This window comes from Stegostoma tigrinum, chromosome 1, assembly GCF_030684315.1.
Source record: "Stegostoma tigrinum isolate sSteTig4 chromosome 1, sSteTig4.hap1, whole genome shotgun sequence".
Taxonomy (NCBI): Eukaryota; Metazoa; Chordata; class Chondrichthyes; order Orectolobiformes; family Stegostomatidae; genus Stegostoma; species Stegostoma tigrinum.
Window position 1 is genome coordinate 9,758,397 of NC_081354.1, and position 19,645 is coordinate 9,778,041.

Genomic DNA, 19,645 nt, shown 5'->3' on the forward strand with positions numbered 1-19,645 from the left:
CTTGATGACATGGATTCATAGCGACATACAGTCATACAGCCTTCGGTCTAACAAGTTCATGCCAAAATTAATCCTAAACTAAACGAGTCCCACTGGCCTGCACCTGGCCAATATCTCTCCAAATTCTTCCTATTCATGTACTCACCTGTACGTCTTTTAAATAATGTAACTGTGCCCCGCCCACAATTTCCTCAAGAGGTTCATTCCAAACACAAACCACCCTCTGTATAAAATACTTGCCCCTCATGTGTTTTTTAAAATCTCGCTCCTCTTACCTTAAAAATATCCTACCTAATCTTGAAATCCCCCAGACTGGTGAAAAGACACCTGCCATCGACTCTACCTACACCCCTCATGATTTTATAAACCATAATGTGATCACCTCTCAACCTCCTATAGTCCAATGAAAAATGTCCCAGCTTATCCAGCCTTTCTTTATAACTCAGATCTTCCATTCGTATTTTAATATTAACCACTCACACGACAAGCCAGGATGCTCAACTTTCAAAATTTACCTCTGTTTAGGTCATATACAATGTCCAACCTCTAATTTTTTCATTTTCTGTCCTTTATCACTTGAAAGAAAAGTGCTTCTATAACATTTATATGTACCTCATAGCTATGTGATATCTCAAAGCATTTTGCAGCCTATGAAACATTGTCACCTCAATAGTTAATTTCGATGAAACAAAGTCCCACAATGATCTTGTAATAAGCGTTTGACATTGAAACAAAGAATGCAACCATGTCAGAAAGCAGTAATTATCAGCTGTGCCTTTGACAGCATGATGGGTGGAGGCTTTCAAATACTCTGGAATTATACAAGTTGAATTTGTTCAAAATTTCTCCCATCTGTGACCATTACTCAACAACAAACTGCATTCCTTCTGTTTCTTGAGCGACAACAGGTGACACACATCATTAAATGTGCTTATTTGAATGTGATTTGCAATGAGTGGTCTGAGTGATGCTTGAATGCTCCAGTTGTGTGTTTAAAGGGTGCTTGGCTGATACCATGGTCCACCCAATCTGTTCTGGACAGCTGGGAGCTATGATTCGATGGCAATTATGATAATACAGGTAATGTAGTGATGGCTACTTAGGCATAACCATGTAATTGTTAACAATTTCATGGGATCCATGCAAAATTGTGAAGGATTAGACAGTAATTCCTAAGTAGTCACTGCTATTCCCATTTGTCATCTAATTGGGTATTCGTTCAAAGCATATTAAGGCTTTAACATTATGTAAGACCTACTGGGGTATAAAGGGATACTTAAGTGGCAACCTGAGTTTAATTAGCTAGAATTCTGAGTAGACAGACTCTGCTTGCAGGAAATAAGTGGCCCAGAGTAAACCAGAAGGCTATAAAATTGAAGACAGCAGTGTGGGAATGTGGCCCAGTAAAATGTGAAGTCATGTGTTAGACGGTGCACGGGCCAGGGAGAGAATTGACAGTGCTGACTGCCAAGAGGCAATAAGCAGGGTCCTGACATTTTTGGTTTGTCCAAATCTAGGAGAGTTATAATGAGCTCTGAGACTAAAATAAGGACAATATTACAGCAGGAGCCACAAAGTAAGATTTGTTATTTCAAGATTATTATACATTCAGTGTAGAAATGGAGCATTATTGCACAACTGTTGTAAGCTGGCTATAACACTCTACTCAAGACCTGTTCACGTGGAAAATGCACTTCTCCCAAAAAGAAATGTTACAATAATACTCAAAACAAAAACCAACAACGCAATAGTGAATCTTTCAGAAGTTTATAGTACAGAAAGATTATACCTTTGCCAGTTTTTTGCTTAAGCAATTAGAATGAACTCTTCTGCTCCCCTAACCCATCCTCTGCTCCACATAGCTCTATACCTCTGTGTTTCAAATTTGACACGATTGTCTCTTAAAAGATATGATCATCTCCCCCTCTCTCTCTCTCTCTCTCTCTCTCTCTCTCTCATTCACACACCCACTTCCTGTGACAAAGAATTCCTCAATGCAACTGTCTTGTGTAAAACTTGTTCTCACAACCTGTCTCCTCACTCCCTTCCTGACAATGTTAATTTAGTTCTGAGGAAGGGTCACTCAACCCAAAATGTTAACTCTGATTTCTCTCCACAGATGCTGCTAGACCTGCTGAGCTTTTCCAGCAATTTCTTCATAGCTGAATGCTGATGAAACAGCTTCAGTATTTCCAGTCTCTCCTCAAAATTTCTTATAAATGGGAACTTTCCCATAATTTCCTATTTTCCTAATCCTCAGAAGCTAGGAATACTGCAGCAAGTCACCCACCTCCTGAATCCACAAAGCCGATCCACCATCTACAAGGCACAAGTCAGGAATGCGACAGAATGCTCACCACTTGCCTGGACGGGTACAACCCAACAACACTCGAGATGTTTGATGCCATCCAGGACAGAGCAACCCATTTGATTGGCACGACATCCATAAACATCCACTTCCTCTACCAGATAAAAACCAAAAGAACTGTGGATGCTGTAAATCAGGAACAAAAACAGGTCTGGCAGCATCTGAAAAGGGAAAAAAAAAACAGAGTTAACGTTTCAGGACCAGTAATCTTTCCTCAGAACTGATGGTGGCTGGGAAAACATCAGTTCATATGCAGAGAAAAGGCAGGGGGATGGGGTAGGAAGTAAACGATAGGATAGAACCTAAAGGGAGAGAAGAGCAGTTGGACAGACAGAGGTGATAATGATCAGGCTGAGTGGGTGAATAGTTGTTAATGGGGACTATTAGCGACTAATAACAGGTAGTGTGTCATGGCAGGCCACGTGGTAACAAGGCTCGGTGTGTGGGGTGGGGGACTGGGATATGGGAGGGTTTAAGCCCTAAAATTATTGAAATCAATATTGAGTCTGGAGGGCTGCAGGGTCCCCAAGCACAAAATGAGGTGTTGTTCTTCCGGCTTGTGTTGAGCCTCACTAGAACACTGCAGCAAGCCAGAGACAGAGACGTGGGCCAGAGAACAAGATGGTGCAGTAAAGTGGCAGGCAACGGGTAGTTCAGCGCCTTTGCAGCCACCCAGTCTACGCTTTGTTTGCCCAATGTATGGTGAGACCACAATCTGAGCAGCGAATGCAGTGGACTAGATTCTGGGAAGTGCACTACATCTGCACTTCCCAGAGTCTAGTCGACTGCATTTGCGGCTCACAATGTGGTCTCCTCTACATTCGGGAAACGAAGCGTAGACTGGCTGGCTGCATCAGTTCTGAGGAATGGTCACCGGACCCGAAACGTTAACTGTTTTTTTACGTCTCAGATGCTGCCAGACCTGCTGAGCTTTTCCAGCAACTTAGTTTTTGTCACTTCCTCCACCACTGAGGTTCAGCAGCAGCAGTGTGTACTATGCACTCACCATCCTGATTTGGAAACTTATCACCATTCCTTCAGAGATAATGGGAACTGCAGATGCTGGAGAATCCAAGATAACAAAGTATGGAGCTGGACGAACGCAGCAGGCCAAGCAGCATCTCAGAAGCACAAAAGCTGATGTTTTGTGCCTAGACCCTTCATCAGAGAGGATGAAGAGTCTCTGATGAAGCGTCTAGGCCCGAAACATCAGCTTTCCTGCTCCTAAGATGCTGCTTGGCCTGCTGTGTTCATCCAACTTCACACTTTGTTATCCACCATTCCTTCAGTGTTGCTGGGTCAAAGTCCTGGAACTACCTTCCTCAGAGTATGGTGGGTCTACCTACAGCACATGAACTGCAGTGCTTCAAGAAGGCAGCTCACCAACCACATTCTCAATTAATTTTGTTCAAGGGTATATACCAGATCACAATTATTATGGCAGTTCTCTGTTAATGTCTTCAAGTATATCATTTAATAAGTCTTCATTAAATGTACTCTGTCACGGTATGTGGATACTGCTGCCAAAAAAACTTTTGTTGTCCATCCCTAGTTACCATTGAAATAAATTGCTTGCTATCCATTTCTGAGGGGAGCTAAAAGCTAACCACATTACTATGGAAAATTGAGGAATTTAGCTATGTGGTGTCACAGTACACAACAGAATTTGTGAGCCATACCATCACAATGACACATACAGACTCAAAACTCCACTACCAGTAACTGTATGGTCACAGTTGATTGGGTGAGGAAGGACTGACAGTAGCCTAATGGCAATGTGCAGTGAGAAAGAAAGTGGTTTGCAGGCTTCTCACGTGCGTTTTGTATCACTGCTAAGAAAAGTCTAGTCATGGATGGTGCACATCCCAGGGAAGCTGAGAGACTTGTAGATGAAAATAAAAGATGAACGGCAGACTCAGAAAATTTGTAAGTATGATAAATAAATCAACAAACATTTGGAGATTCTCATCTCAAAGGTATATACCTTGACCTTCTCCCCCCCTGAGCTGTAATGTTACAAATACCTTACAGTTCTACAGTGAATGACAGAATACCGTAGTAGTCCCACCGCTATCAAGAACATCAAATCCCAAATGCAGGTACAAACATACAGTAAGTAGAAATATGTTACTGCTCGATTTCGCTTCTGTAGCAGTAAAGGATTATAGAATGGAAGACCCTGTGAAGATGTGAAAATATGTAAAAATGACAGTGAAGTTGCCTATATGTCAAATTTAACAAACTTACCGTGGTTTTTTTTGAAAACTGGAAATACCATGTTGGCCATTTGCATTGTTCATTAGCACTGTAACTTTTACCATGCTGGGAATTCTATTGGAAAACTGGGATCAGAGGCCAAGGTGGATTCTGCATTAATTATTGATTCTGTCATCGTTCTGTGCCACTGAGAATCACCCTTTGTGATCTAAAAGTATGTTGCAGAAATCCCCTCAATATACAGAGATCCACAAGTCAAAACAAACTCAATGCAGATCATAGAAATTCTTTATTGAACCTTTTTTTCTGACCAACCTGTTCAGAGATGTTATTGCAAACCTATAGAGCAGGTGGGACTTGAACTCAGGCTTCTCTGTCCAGGGGTTAGGGACACTACCACTGCTTCACAAGAGGGCCTCAAAGATTTTTTAAAATTTCAGTTTTTAAAAAATTCTCCCATTTGCTGCAGCAGGATGTGAACTCAGGCTCCTGTAGTACGAGTGACAATGGGAACTGCAGATGCTGGAGAATCCAAGATAACAAAGTGTGAAGCTGGATGAACACAGCAGGCCAAGCAGCATCTCAGGAGCACAAAAGCTGACGTTTTGGGCCTAGACCCTTCATCAGAGAGCTTGGTTCCTGGGATTACTAGTTGAATGACAATGCCACTGGACCATTGCCTCCCCATTAAAAAGCAGAATGGTTGCTGAAGGGTTGTTAGTTCGTCAGGGGTGGGAGTAAGTACTAATGACCTTCATTCATTATTTTCTGCAACTCCACAAGAAGTAATAGGTAAGGGTGTACTTTACTGATGATAACAGACTGTCTCATTTGGGAAATTATGTTGGTTGGGGGCCATTCTGTGGGAGTAATAAAACTTTGGACTGAATTTCATGAGGAAAATTGCCCGTGGGCCATTGGAGGTCATCCTGTGTTTTGCACTGGTCCTTTGTATATAAATTAGAATCTATTTACATTCTGAATTTAGTGATAGCTCACATTCTACAGGGATGAAATGAAACCATTTTGCAACCATTGAATAATAGCTGATACCTTGTCTGTCTTGTAGTTCTCAGGGCCTGAATTTTAAACAAGGCCTTGAGGGGATGGTTTCATAGTAATAGGCTCATGTTTGTCTGACAACATTACAATATGTTCATGAAAATTCAAAGGAAAAGACAGCATTCAAAAAAACTGAATTATTTTCGAATGTGCCATCCAATGATAGGGATGCTGTAAGCATTCTTTGTCCTGCACAAGCTAGCATTATGTGAGAATGTTACATTCAAGGCACACAACCTCTGCCCATATCGCATCCCAAAACCAGCCCAGCACGTCCCTGCCTCCCTAACCTGTTCTTCCTCTCACCTATCCCCTCCTCCTACCTCAAGCTGCACCCCCATTTTCTACCTACTAACCTCATCCCGCCCCACCCCCCCCCTTTACCTGTCTGTCCTCCCTGAACTGACCTATCTCCTCCCTACCTCCCAACTTACACTCACCTTTACTGGCTCCATCCCTGCTTCTTTAACTTGTCTGTCTCCTCTCCTACTATCTTTTCCTCTATCCATCTTTGATCAGTCTCCCTGTCTCTCCCTATTTGCCTCAGAACCCTCTCCTCCTCCCCCATTTCTGATGAAGAGTCTAGGCCCAAAACGTCAGCTTTATTGTTCCTATGATGCTGCTTGGCCTGCTGTGTTCATCCAGCTCCACACTTTATGTCGGATTTTCCAGAATCTGCACTTCCGATTATCTCGGATTATTATATGTGTCTTTTTTCCCAAAATACTAGTTACATACAATTTTGCTAGAAATAGGGGCAAGGCTGGATATATAGCTTTTAATGCGTCATCCTGAACAGTATTAGGGTCTCGAAAGAAGAGTGCAAAGGTGACAAAGTGAGACTAGAAGACAGTGAAAATGTGAGGGAGAGAGAGGAAAGTAAACTCCGTGGTAGGTGGTTCTCTTGATAGTTATACTGTTCGGAAGGAACCAAACTATACAGTTTCTACGTTGAGGATTCAGTGAGACATTCCAAACATAATTGCCTACCTTCGTTTAAAGTTTTAGCAAAGATTTGTAGCTCGGGTTGTGGGTGAGGTTGTTGATTTGCTCATTGAGCTGGCTTGTTTTCACTCAGACATTTCATCACCATGCTAGGTAACGTTAGCAGTGAAGCCTTCAATGAAGCTATGTTGCTCTGCTCCGCTTGGAATTTGTACTGCCCAGTCCGTTATAGTGAGTAGTGTCATTTTCGCTTAGTTTCCTTCCTATCTGTCCAATGTAATGTTTGTGGCAGTCGTTGCATGGTATTTTGTAAACCACGTTGGTTCTGCATGTTGTGGGAAAGGGATCTTTAATCATTGTAAGTATTTGTCATACACTGGCCGTGGGCTTGTGGGCTACCATGATTCCTAGTGGCCGTAGGAGTCTTATTGTCAGTTCTAATATGCTCTTGCTGTAGGGCAGTGTGGCCAGTGTTCTCGGGTTGTACTGTGTCCTCCTGCTGTCCATTTAGTAGGCATCTGTGGATGAAGATGCGGGGATATCCATTCATAGCGAAGACTTTGTATAAGTGCTCTTCCTGTTTCCTGCATAGCTCTGGAGTGTTGCAGTGAGTTGTGGCCCATTCAAATAGTGTCCTGATGCTGCTTTGTTTGTGGACATTGGTGTGGTTGCTGTAGAAGTTGAAGATTTGGACAGTGTGAGTTGCTTTTCTGTATACTGTGATTTGTAACTCGCTGTTGGTCATTCACTCGACTCTGATGTCCTGAAACAGAAACTGATTGTTGTTTTTTTCTTCTTCTCTTGTGAATTTTATCCCTGCGAATATGTTGTTGTTGAAGTGGTGGGTCCCATCTAGTTTGTGCTTTTAATAATGACAAATGTGTTGTCTGTGTATCGGATCCACAGTTTAGGTTGAATTCCGGGGAGGGTGGTTTGTTCTAGTCTTTGCATGACTGTTTTTGCAAGGAGTCCTCAGATGGGTAACCCCATGGATGTGCCACTGATCTGTTTGTATACTAGACCATTAAAAATTAACTATGTGGTGAGGCACAGTTCTATTAGTTTGAGTATGTTGTCATTGCTGATGGAGCTGCTGGTGTATGTTCTTACTTCCTCTAGTAATGTGGCCAGTGTTTCTTTAGCTAGTAGGAAGTCAATTGGTGTGAATAAAGCTGTGATGTCAAGAGATAATCTTGTTGTCGCTGATTTTTATGTTATTGAGGATATTGAGGAACTCTTGGATTGAGTGAATGGAACGATATGAACTGTCGATTTGGTGTTTCAATCTCTGTTTTAGGCCCTTGGCCAGTTTGTGTGAAAATGTGCCCAGTAGGGAAACAAGGGGGTTGTCTGGTTTGTGCACTTTAGGAAGTCCATACAAGCAGGGGGTGTTTGTGCCGTCTGGTTTCATTCTCATACAATCTGTCTTGGTTATCTGACCTGCAATCATTAGTCTCTTCAGTGTCTGGATGATCCTATTATCTAGCTGCAGTGTTGGGACTATCGCCACCCGTGGTAAGTATTTGTATCTGCGAGCAATGCCTGTGCTTTCCTAACGTCTGGTTTGTTTATAATGATGGTCATGTGCCCTTTGTCTGCTGGTAGGCTTATAATGTTCTTATCTTTCTTGGGGGTTTAGCTAGTGCTTTTTTTTTCTGATGTGTTCAGGGTGTCCCATTCGTTCCTTCTGTGTAGTGTAGGAATTATAGTTTGTCGCATGGCTTGTTGTGTTTCGTCTGTGAGTCTGTTGTCTTTGAATGTAGTCTCCAGAGTGGCCATGACGTCTGTGATAATGGAAACTTAGATGCTGGAGAATCCAAGATAATAAAATGTGAGGTTGGATGAACACAGCAGGCCCAGCAGCATCTCAGGAGCACAAAAGCTAACGTTTCGGGCCTAGACCCTCCGTCAGAGAGGGGGATTGGGTGAGGGTTCTGGAATAAATAGGGAGAGAGGGGGAGGCAGCCCGAAGATGGAGAGCAGTTTCAAGGCTGAAGAGATTGCAAGAGAGTTGCAGTGGGAGAGAGATTCCCTGAGGTTGGTCCGGAGGGAGGAGGGTAACTTCTTCAGGTTAGGCATCCCTGGAAGAGGCTTTGCAGCGATGTTAAAATTGTATCAGTCATAATGGGAACCTGAAGAAGTTACCCTCCTCCCTCCGGACCAACCTCAGGGAATCTCTCTCCCACTGCAACTCTTGTAAACTCTTCAGCCTTGAAACTGCTCCCCATCTTCGGTCCGCCTCCCCCTCTCTCCCTATTAATTCCAGAACCCTCACCCAATCCCCCTCTCTGATGAAGGGTCTAGGCCCGAAACGTTAGCTTTTGTGCTCCTGAGATGCTGCTGGGCCTGCTTTGTTCATCCAGCTTCACACTTTGTTATCTTGGATTCTCCAGCATCTGCGGTTCCCATTATCACTGATACAATTTTAACCTCACTGCGAAGCCTCTTCCAGGGGTGCCTAACCTGAAGAAGTTACCCTCCTCCCTCCAGACCAACCTCAGGGAATCTCTCTCCCACTGCAATTCTCTTGTAATCTCTTCAGCCTTGAAACTGCTCTCCATCTTCGGTCCGCCTCCCCCTCTCTCCCTATTAATTCCAGAACCCTTACCCCATCCCCCTCTCTGATGAAGGGTCTAGGCCCGAAACGTTAGCTTTTGTGCTCCTGAGATGCTGCTGGGCCTGCTGTGTTCATCCAGCCTCACATTTTATTATCTTGGCCATGAAGTCTGTTCTGTTTGCATCTTTGTGGTTATAGTCCAGTCAGCATAATGGGACAGCTTTCTCAGATTGTGTGAGTTGTCTGCTGGATAGGTTTCTTGTTCATGTGTCCAGTTTGTTGTTGTTCTTGTTTTTGTGGTGGATCAGTTTGGTGAGTTTCTTCTGAAATTTGTCTCTGTTCTTAGTTTTGGCCTTGTGTTGTTGATGGTGGCGGCCTGTTCTTGGGTTGTAGTCCACTGCTGGTCCATTTTCAGTACTGTGATTTTTGGTGCGAAATTTCCCATTTGTACTTGTAGATTCGGCTATGGGCATTACCTGGCCTCAACTTCCACAGCAACCACCCCAATGTCCACAAATAAAGCAGCATTAGGACATACCTTCCACAACTCACCGCAACTCTCCAGAACTACGCAGGAAAGAGGAAGAGAATTTATACAAAATTTTCGCTATGCACAGGTATTCCCACATCTTCATCCACAGATGCCAACTAAACAGACAACAAGAGAACAAACAGTATGTCCTAATCCACTGGCCACACTGACCTACATCAAAAACATATCATAACTGGCAACGAGACTCCTAAGACCATTAGGAACCATGGTGGCACACGAGCCCACATCCAATCTACGACAAACACTCACAAGGATTAAAGACCCATTCCCACAACATGCAGGACCAACATGGTTTACAAAATACCATGCAATGACTGCTACAAACATTACATTGGACAGACAGGAAGGAAACTGGTCACCAGAATACACGAACATCAGCTTGCAGCAAAATGACACAACGAACTTTGCTTAATATCAGTGCGCTCAGACAACGAAGACCATCAGTTTAACTGGAACAGCATAACTACAGTAGCCCAAGCCAAACAGAGACATGGATGGGAATTCCTCGAGGCACGGTTCTCCACCTGTACTTCAATCAACAAACATATCGAGTTGGACCCCGTATACAAAACCATACAGATCCAATCCGGAAATGACACAACTCACCATAATGGGTCAGACAGTATAAATTCCAAGTGGAGTAGAATAACGTTGCTTCATTGGAGGCCTCACTGATGATGTTACCTAGCAGGGTGATGAAATGTCAGAAGAAAAACCAGCCAGCTTGGTGAGCAAGTCAACAACCTGCATACCTTTGTGAAGTCCAAGGAGCTAGCTGCAGCTAACTGTGGAGTCAGTGATTTTAAAAAAATCCTGGAAGCTGTTTGGACTTAGTAGAAGTCATGCACAATTAATGGTACAGCTGAGAGTGGGGTTTAAGATACCCAAGAGCAATATAATTGAGCAAGATTAAAGTCCAGAGAAAAACACCTGTGGTAGTTCTAGCGTGGTGAAAGCTAGCTGTTGCTGGAAAATTGGAGATGTGCCTATTTAAGATGGAAATCATGAAAGAGTGTGAGCTTTGCTGAAACTCCACCCAGCCTTTTGTATACCACAGTCATGAAGCAGAAACTGGCAGATTGTGGCCAAATGGTCAAATGAATGGAAACTGACAGACACAAATATCTTTCCTGCTTCATGTTAGTGTTATTTAGTACACTTCAGAGTTAATGTAACCCATATGTATATTCACTTTTATAAAGCAGTGACTATATAATATAATATAATATAATACAATATCTTGTTATGAAAAACAAGAGCCCCTTTTGATGAGATTTACTCATGGACCATCTTTCAACATGGACTGTTATGAAGCCTCTGATTAGCATAGAAAGAAGATTATTGAGACTATTCGCAGCGTGATGCTCTGAGGGCAGCGTACTACAGAGTGTAACCAAATTTCTCAGTACTACTTCAGGTATAACAGAGCCTGGCCAGCAAACCCTAATTTTTTTTTCATTCTGTGCAAATCTCTGAGGTGAGTGAGTGACAGTGACTTCCCCAAATCTGCACAGAATGCCCCATGGCCTTCTCAACCACCGTGCCCAGCTGAACCATTGCCTTCGAGGATCCGATTAAACACTGGTGCAATTAAAAGAAACAGCAAAATACTGCCTTTTATGAGCTTAACTCAAAATCAACAGGCCTGGAAATTAATCTTCAAAACTAAAATTTTTGTATGAGTTTTTCATTCGGGTGCTCTAGTTTCCTCCCACAGTCCAAAACTGCAGGTTAGGTGGATTGGCCATACTAAATTGCCCGTAGTATTCAGGGAGCAGTCGATTAGATATGTTAGCCCTGGGAAATACGGGGTTACAAGGAAGGGGGATGCTCTTCAGAGGGTCATTGTGGACTTGTTGGGCCAAAGGGCCTGTTTCCATACTGTTGGGATTATGTGATTCATAGTACAGAATCAGGCCATTCACTCCACACCAACCTGCCAAAGAGCATCCCACTCAGACCCACCACCTTACCCTACCACCATAACCCTGCATTCCCATGTCCAATCCACCTAACCTACACATCTTTGGGCTGTGGGAGAAAACCTACACAAACATGGGGAGAATATGCAAACTCCACACAGATGGACACCAGAGGCTGGGATTGAAACCAGATCTCTGGTGCTGTGAAGCAGCAGTGCTATCCACTGAGCCACTAGGGCACCCTGTGGTGTTAGTAGAAAGAGGTGTGTACCGCAAATATATTTCACACTGGGTGTACTGATACTCTGGCCATTTTTCGAGTAAAATGTGACACTGAGACTTATATTGGATGCATCTGATACAACTGTATACTTTCAACAGATAAGTGAAAGTAATTTCATTGCATTTCATTTCAAATTTGGAACAGATACCCATTAAAGAAAATTAATACTTCTCAGAAATAAAAACAATTTATTTGATGTCAGAATCTATCTTCATTTTCAACATTGTTGTTGAAAGGGCTGATGTGCAACATGAAAATCCATTCAACACGACAGAAACCAATTTGTAAGAAGTTAACCCAGTCTATGTTTTTGCTTTCTGCCACTGGAACATTGTGCACTGCAATAAATTACTAACTGACTTGAATAATATAATACATAGATGCACTATAACATAAACTGATGAAAAAATGCCCAACTGAGAAGAATTGATAACACATAGAATTTGAAATTTGTGGTAGTCTCGATCCTTTGAATACTCATTAAACAGTATTCATTCCATGCATGGATCACATTTTATATGATGGAAACTACACTGGAAATTACACTACAGTCAAACAGATAGAAGGGACAAAATTCATGTTCTGTAATAGTTTATTTCAATAAGCATAAATATGAAATGGTTAGCCACTTTCATGTAAGCCATCCTTGTTGATTTATCAGAAACCCTGTGACGTAAAGGAGATTTTGAGAGAAACAGGGCATTATGACCTATTTATGTTGCGTGATATATCAGAATGAATGTGTTTGTAAGTTAGTCTAAAATTCATTTGTCCATTATTTGACAAAAGTATTATCATGTATATCAGCCAATAGCCAGGTTATTCACTGTCATGTTATTTGAAGGAGGGAGATAAGACTGAAAGTCACTGCTTGATTAGTGGGAGGAAAGAGGCTATTGCAGTGGGTTTGCTTTATTTTCTATTGTTTTGTTCATTTTAGACCACCCTGACCCTCTCCTACTGTTGTAGGCAGGGTAATGCAATATATAATAATACTTGTGTTAGTCTAGAACCCTGTGTCTTTATGTCTAAAGCTATGAATTCTATATGTTTTCTAAGCAACCCTATCAAAGTCTCCTGCACCTTCACAGTTTGTGTATGTCTCATTGTCTCCCACTCAAATCTCACTATTACCACATATCACTTAACTGTCTGCCATTGGAAATTGTTGCAGCATTGAAGTCGGATGTTTTATTTTACATGGGGAACAACAGCTCGATAACTCCAGTGTGGAGCTGGTTGCAACACAATCATGGAGGGTCATAACGGCTTCCTTCCATGATTCTATTTGTGAAAACATGTCAAGGTTCACTGGTCTGTGTGTATTGTATGTGAGTAACAATTTAAATGTATTTTCAGTGCGTAGAAAAATATTAATCAAAGTGACTGGTGTATTGAATTTTAAGTGTCTCTAAATAATCACTGATGAATATGCCGTAGATCTTGAATCTTTATACATCGCTGTGTTAGGCCATTATTTATTATCAAAAACTTCATTCACCTTGTGCCTTCTTGTGACTAATCTGAGGCATTTTTAATTGCATTCTGTGGCACTGAAGTTTCCACAGTTGGAGATAACTCAACCGCCAACTTTATTTTAGTTCATTCAAGGCATGGGGGATGTGGGCAGTGCTGGCTGGGTCAGTATTTATTCCTGTTTCTGGTTTGCCCTTGAGCAGATGATGCTGAGCTGACTTCTTGAACAGCTGCAGTCCATGTGTTGTAGGTGCTATTGGTCCTATAGTTGCAGGTTATTATATTCCATTAATTCATGTGTAGCCCTTGATCTGTCGTCTCTGCGTCTCCCATGTTCCCTACACCTGTCTCCCCCAATTATCAACCCACATCAGAATCTTCACTCTCGTTCCTTTGCATTTTCATTTTCAAGAGTAAGTTCTTGTCCAGAGCTTTGCCAAGTGCTTTCTGGAAGTCAATTTAATTGCGTTTGGCTCTGTAAATCACAAGTTTCTGCGGAATGTGCTCCAAAAAATATTTAAATGTCCAAGAAACGTCATTATAGTTCCGCAATTGCTTCCTGATGAAATGATGGCCAATGTCTCAAGTGGGTGACCTGAAACAGAAGCTTTTGAACTCCAGATTGGGGTCAGAATAGGGTTGTTGCAGTTACACAGGAATTCTATAGAATGGCACGTGGAATCACTTGAGATGACTCCACATAATAAAATATGGCCTAAACCTATACTTCTTGAAACCTACTTGATATCATCAAAGGTCAAATATCCTCTGATGTCAGCATTAAATACTGACCCAATAGATAATGCTTTAGTAATAGTCTTTTCCTGCCAATGTTAAACTGACCATTAAATAAAAACCATGATCTACAGTTTGCAGATGACTGCTGCAGGATCATTGCCCACTCTGCATCAGATTTGCTAGCCGCTCTCAATCTCTTCAATTCTGTTCTATGTCCTATGTAATTCTGCATACAAGACACTCAGTCTGACCAAGAATATCACCGAAACAAAAGTCATAAATCAAACCATGCCTAGCCATCTCAATATTCTACTTCTCATATGCGGTGAAGCAATATGGAATATTTTGAGCATTTCCCACAGCTTGACAGATACCTCCTTCAGAAAGTCAGTGGTGACAAAGAGATCCAGTACCTGATCAGCTGGGTCGGTTCAGCCTTATACGAACCACAGATTGAGTGATTGTCAACAAGTCAAAAAAATCCTTTGTAGGCAAAGCAATACTGTATATTAGTCACACATAATAGCACCAGGGAAATGTTATTCACAATGCCTCCAGCACATCCTCCAAATGCAACAGGAGGACCATGAAACAAACACCAATGTGCTTCTTGAAGCTAGCTCCATTAGTGTTCAGGCCAAATCTCCTGCAAAATCGGTGTCGATGGCTAAAAGCTGACTCCATTACCAGGTCCTATTCTCTCAACTTTAAAAAGGAGAAAGAAAAACACTCCAAAGGCAATGTGAAGCTCTCTTTCAAGTGCGACAACGTTGACCTTAACGGCTGGGATGAGTTTTCTCCCCATCATTCAAAATGGCATCATCCTGTCCATCAGGTTGCATCACACTTTGAGTTGTAATGTCTTAAGGAAAAGGCTGAATGGCCACAAGAAAGAAAAGAAAAGCAAGCAAATCCTGAGCTGAATACACCATTGGACATCCTGCCAAATGTGCCACTATTGACAGGTCAAGGATGAATTTGTTCAGTCAGATAAAGCCTGATAATGCGGAGCGGGCATCATCCTCAATTTGGGAGGTGGTCCTTGTCACTGTCACTGGTAGGCAACATCCACAAGCAGTGACACCCTGACAAAGGCACATGTGGTGGTGAGAATGGGACTGATAAGCTTCTTTCACCAGTTGCTAAAATGTAAAATCTCCCATTTTATCCCATATTTTGTTTTGTTCCCATCTGCAAGGTTGTTTGAATAACCTACAGCCGTTTCTGCTGTGTTTTGTAGCTGGGGGCTATGAGATGTAGAGACATTGCCGAAGTAGCATGAGGGAGTAGCTGACCCTGTCAGCATGAACAGCTGAAATTCGACACCTTGTGAAGCATTGTGTCTGCATTCAACAGCATTACTGTACAGTGATATAGGTGCCACATTAAACCAACGCTGCAATGTTTCACTGGCGTATGGTAGCATAACATGAGACAATGGTTCAAATCCTTGTTGAAGTTATTATAATTATCTCATGCAAACTTATATTAACATACAACATGAACACAAAGGAGACTATATCAGCCATTAATTAGACATGTTTTATTGTATTGTTGAAATCATGATATCTGCTCCGAACTGACACAACAGAGTTACATTGTAAAAAATGCAGCATTTACATGCCAGAGCTTTGCATACAAAATTTATGACTGATAACATTAAATAAAATATTCAGGTATCCGTAGCTTTTAAGTTCACTCATTCATCAGTCTCCTGCAGTGCAGCTGCCACTTATGCAGTAAGAATAATTACAAGCGGGGGTTGAGGAAAGGCTATGTTATTTCTATATTCCGACCTAAACACCTTCAGTTGTTATTCAAAGTTATGTTCATGTAAACGAAGTCTCTATCAAGAGCTGTCTAACCTGTAAGAGGTTGCATCGGGACATTAAATTTCCGTGTGTTTGTCATCAGTACTGCAGAAAGAAGAAAAAGTATGCATGACTATACTGATCTTTATAGTCTCATGATCTCATTTTGACATGGGGCAAAAATCTGAGACTCCTATCTGCCCTTGCAGGTGCATTAGAAAGATCCAACAGCACTATTCTGTAGAAACACAGTGAGTTAGAATCAGACAATACAGAAGAGACCATGTGGCCCATCAAGTCTGTACCACCGAAGCTATATTAAATCTGTTTTAGAATAGAATCCCTACAGGTGAAATCAGGCCATCCAGTCCAACAAGTCCACACCACCTCTCTGAAGAGCATCCCACCCAGATTCATTCCCCTAATTTCCTGTGTCTAATCCACCTAACCTAGACATCCCAGGGCACTATGGGCAATTTAACATGGCCAGTCCACCTACACAGCACATCTTAGGACTGTGGGAGGAAACCGACACAGACACGGGGAGAATGTGCAAACTCCACACAGACAGTCACTGAGGCTGGAATTGAGCCTGGGTCCCTGGAACTAGGAGGCAGCAGTGCTAACTACTGAGCGACTGTGCTGCCCAGCTTCCAGCATTAAGCCCACATCCTTGAATAGTCTCCTTTCAACCTGCTATGTTCCAACAGAAAAAATCCAAGCTTATCCAGCCTCTTTTCATCGAGAAGGTGCAACATCCCAAGCAACATCCTGGTGAAACTCTTCACACCCTCCATTGCAATCATATCGTTCTTATAATGTGGAGAACAGAAATACACACAATTATCCAGATTTGGCATAACCAAAGCTCTATACAGTTCCAACATAATCTCCCTACTTTTATAATCTATATTTCGACTGATAAAGGCAAGTTCTCTCTGCTGTCCTGACCATTATATAATCCTCGATTAGCATCACTGAAAATAAGCATCAAAAATATTTGGAACCAGTGCAGAAGTTGGCAATCTTATTTTCACATTACCAGTATAGAAATAATGGGTTGATCACATCATTCTCATATGACATGGTAACTACCAGAAGATCCTAAGACCACACCTTCGAAACCCACAATCACTTCCATCTAGAAGGACAAGGGTAGCAGATGCATAGGATTTCTACCACCTGCATGTTCCCCTCCAAGCTATTCAGCCTCCTGATTTGGAATATATTGCTGTTCATTCATTGTCATTGGATCAAAATTCTAAAATTCCCTCCCTCACAACACAACACTGTGGGTTGACAACACATGAACTGCAGCGGTTTAGGACGGCTGCTCATCACCATCTTCTCAAGAGCAATGAGGATTTGCAATAAATGCTGTGCCCAGCCAGTGATGCCCACATCCCATGAATGAATAAAAAGGAACTCATTTCAAAAGTATTTCATTGACTTAGAGTTTCCAGGTATTGTGAAAGGAGTTGTGTAGGTATTGTACTAATAATACCACTGGACTCATAAGAGGCATCTATTTAAACTTCACCACAGTGTAATGGGATCTAAATTTGGTAAATAGATCTGGAAATAGAAATTTATCTCAATTATGGAGGCAATCAAAATAGCAGTAATTATTTTAAAAATTCATCTTTAAAGAAGGAAATCATTTGACTTTTCATGGGGTTTTCTATAAGATTTGAGGCCCATAGTAATGTAAATGACTCCTAACTGCCCTCTGAAATGCCCTAACAAGCCATTCATTTCAGGGGCAGTTAGGGATGGCAAGAAATGCTGGCCTTGCCAGTGATGCCTCCATTCTGTGAAAGAAGGAATAAATTCTTCACTGTCATTTTAGGATTGAAGAATGGCAACTTGGCTGATTTTCTTGCTTATGAATAGAATATAATTTTTCATTCCATAGGATTTCTTAGTGAAAAGTCAAATATCTAATCAATCTGAAAGGAAATGGGAGCTGTCCATTTTTTTGTGATTTAACTAATTACAGCAAGCAAGACACAATTTCTCATTTGTCATTCAAAGAGGAATTTCACCTCAAGCAAAGGAAATAACATTTTTGGCCACTTCTAAAGGGATGAATTGGGACCAAGGACAGCAACAATAAGCAACTGAGATAATGGGAACTGCAGATGCTGGAGATTCCAAGATAATAAAATGTGAGGCTGGATGAACACAGCAGGCCAAGCAGCATCTCAGGAGCACAAAAGCTGACGTTTCGGGCCTAGACCCTTCATCAGAGAGGGGGATGGGGGGAGGGAACTGGAATAAATAGGGAGAGAGGGGGAGGCGGACCGAAGATGGAGAGTAAAGAAGATAGGTGGAGAGGGTGTAGGTGGGGAGGTAGGGAGGGGATAGGTCAGTCCAGGGAAGACGGACAGGTCAAGGAGGTGGGATGAGGTTAGTAGGTAGCTGGGGGTGCGGCTTGGGGTGGGAGGAAGGGATGGGTGAGAGGAAGAACCGGTTAGGGAGGCAGAGACAGGTTGGACTGGTTTTGGGATGCAGTGGGTGGGGGGGAAGAGCTGGGCTGGTTGTGTGGTGCAGTGGGGGGAGGGGATGAACTGGGCTGGTTGAGGGATGCAGTGGGGGAAGGGGAGATTTTGAAACTGGTGAAGTCCACATTGATACCATATGGCTGCAGGGTTCCCAGGCGGAATATGAGTTGCTGTTCCTGCAACCTTCGGGTGGCATCATTGTGGCAGTGCAGGAGGCCCATGATGGACATGTCATCAAGAGAATGGGAGGGAGAGTGGAAATGGTTTGCGACTGGGAGGTGCAGTTGTTTGTTGCGAACTGAGCGGAGGTGTTCTGCAAAGCGGTCCCCAAGCCTCCGCTTGGTTTCCCCAATGTAGAGAAAGCCGCACTGGGTACAGTGGATGCAGTATGCCACAAGATACAACGCATTATCCTCCGACACTTCCGCCATTTACAATCCGACCCCACCACCCAAGACATTTTTCCATCCCCACCCCTGTCTGCTTTCCGGAGAGACCACTCTCTCCGTGACTCCCTTGTTCGCTCCACACTGCCCTCCAACCCCACCACACCCGGCACCTTCCCCTGCCACCGCAGGAAATGCTACACTTGTCCCCACACCTCCTCCCTCACCCCCATCCCAGGCCCCAAGATGACATTCCACATTAAGCAGAGGTTCACCTGCACATCTGCCAATGTGGTATACTGCATCCACTGTACCCGGTGCGGCTTTCTCTACATTGGGGAAACCAAGCGGAGGCTTGGGGACCGCTTTGCAGAACACCTCCGCTCAGTTCGCAACAAACAACTGCACCTCCCAGTCGCAAACCATTTCCACTCCCCCTCCCATTCTCTTGATGACATGTCCATCATGGGCCTCCTGCACTGCCACAATGATGCCACCCGAAGGTTGCAGGAACAGCAACTCATATTCCGCCTGGGAACCCTGCAGCCATATGGTATCAATGTGGACTTCACCAGTTTCAAAATCTCCCCTTCCCCCACTGCATCCCTCAACCAGCCCAGTTCATCCCCTCCCCCCACTGCACCACACAACCAGCCCAGCTCTTCCCCCCCACCCACTGCATCCCAAAACCAGTCCAACCTGTCTCTACCTCCCTAACCGGTTCTTCCTCTCACCCATCCCTTCCTCCCACCCCAAGCCGCACCCCCAGCTACCTACTAACCTCATCCCACCTCCTTGACCTGTCCGTCTTCCCTGGACTGAC

The 19,645-nt window shown here is 43.0% G+C and overlaps 1 protein-coding gene across 1 annotated transcript in view; it reads right to left on the minus strand.

The window, feature by feature from the left end:
* Positions 1 to 15,662: 15,662 nt before the first annotated feature.
* LOC125455214 (multimerin-1-like) overlaps positions 15,663 to 19,645 on the minus strand; it is a 64,820-nt gene continuing 60,837 nt past the window's right edge. Inside the window, exon 9 of the mRNA XM_048536960.2 lies at positions 15,663 to 16,037. Within this exon, the coding sequence (XP_048392917.2) occupies positions 15,982 to 16,037 (56 nt within the window). The 3' untranslated portion in view covers positions 15,663 to 15,981. The remainder of the gene's footprint in view (positions 16,038 to 19,645) is intronic.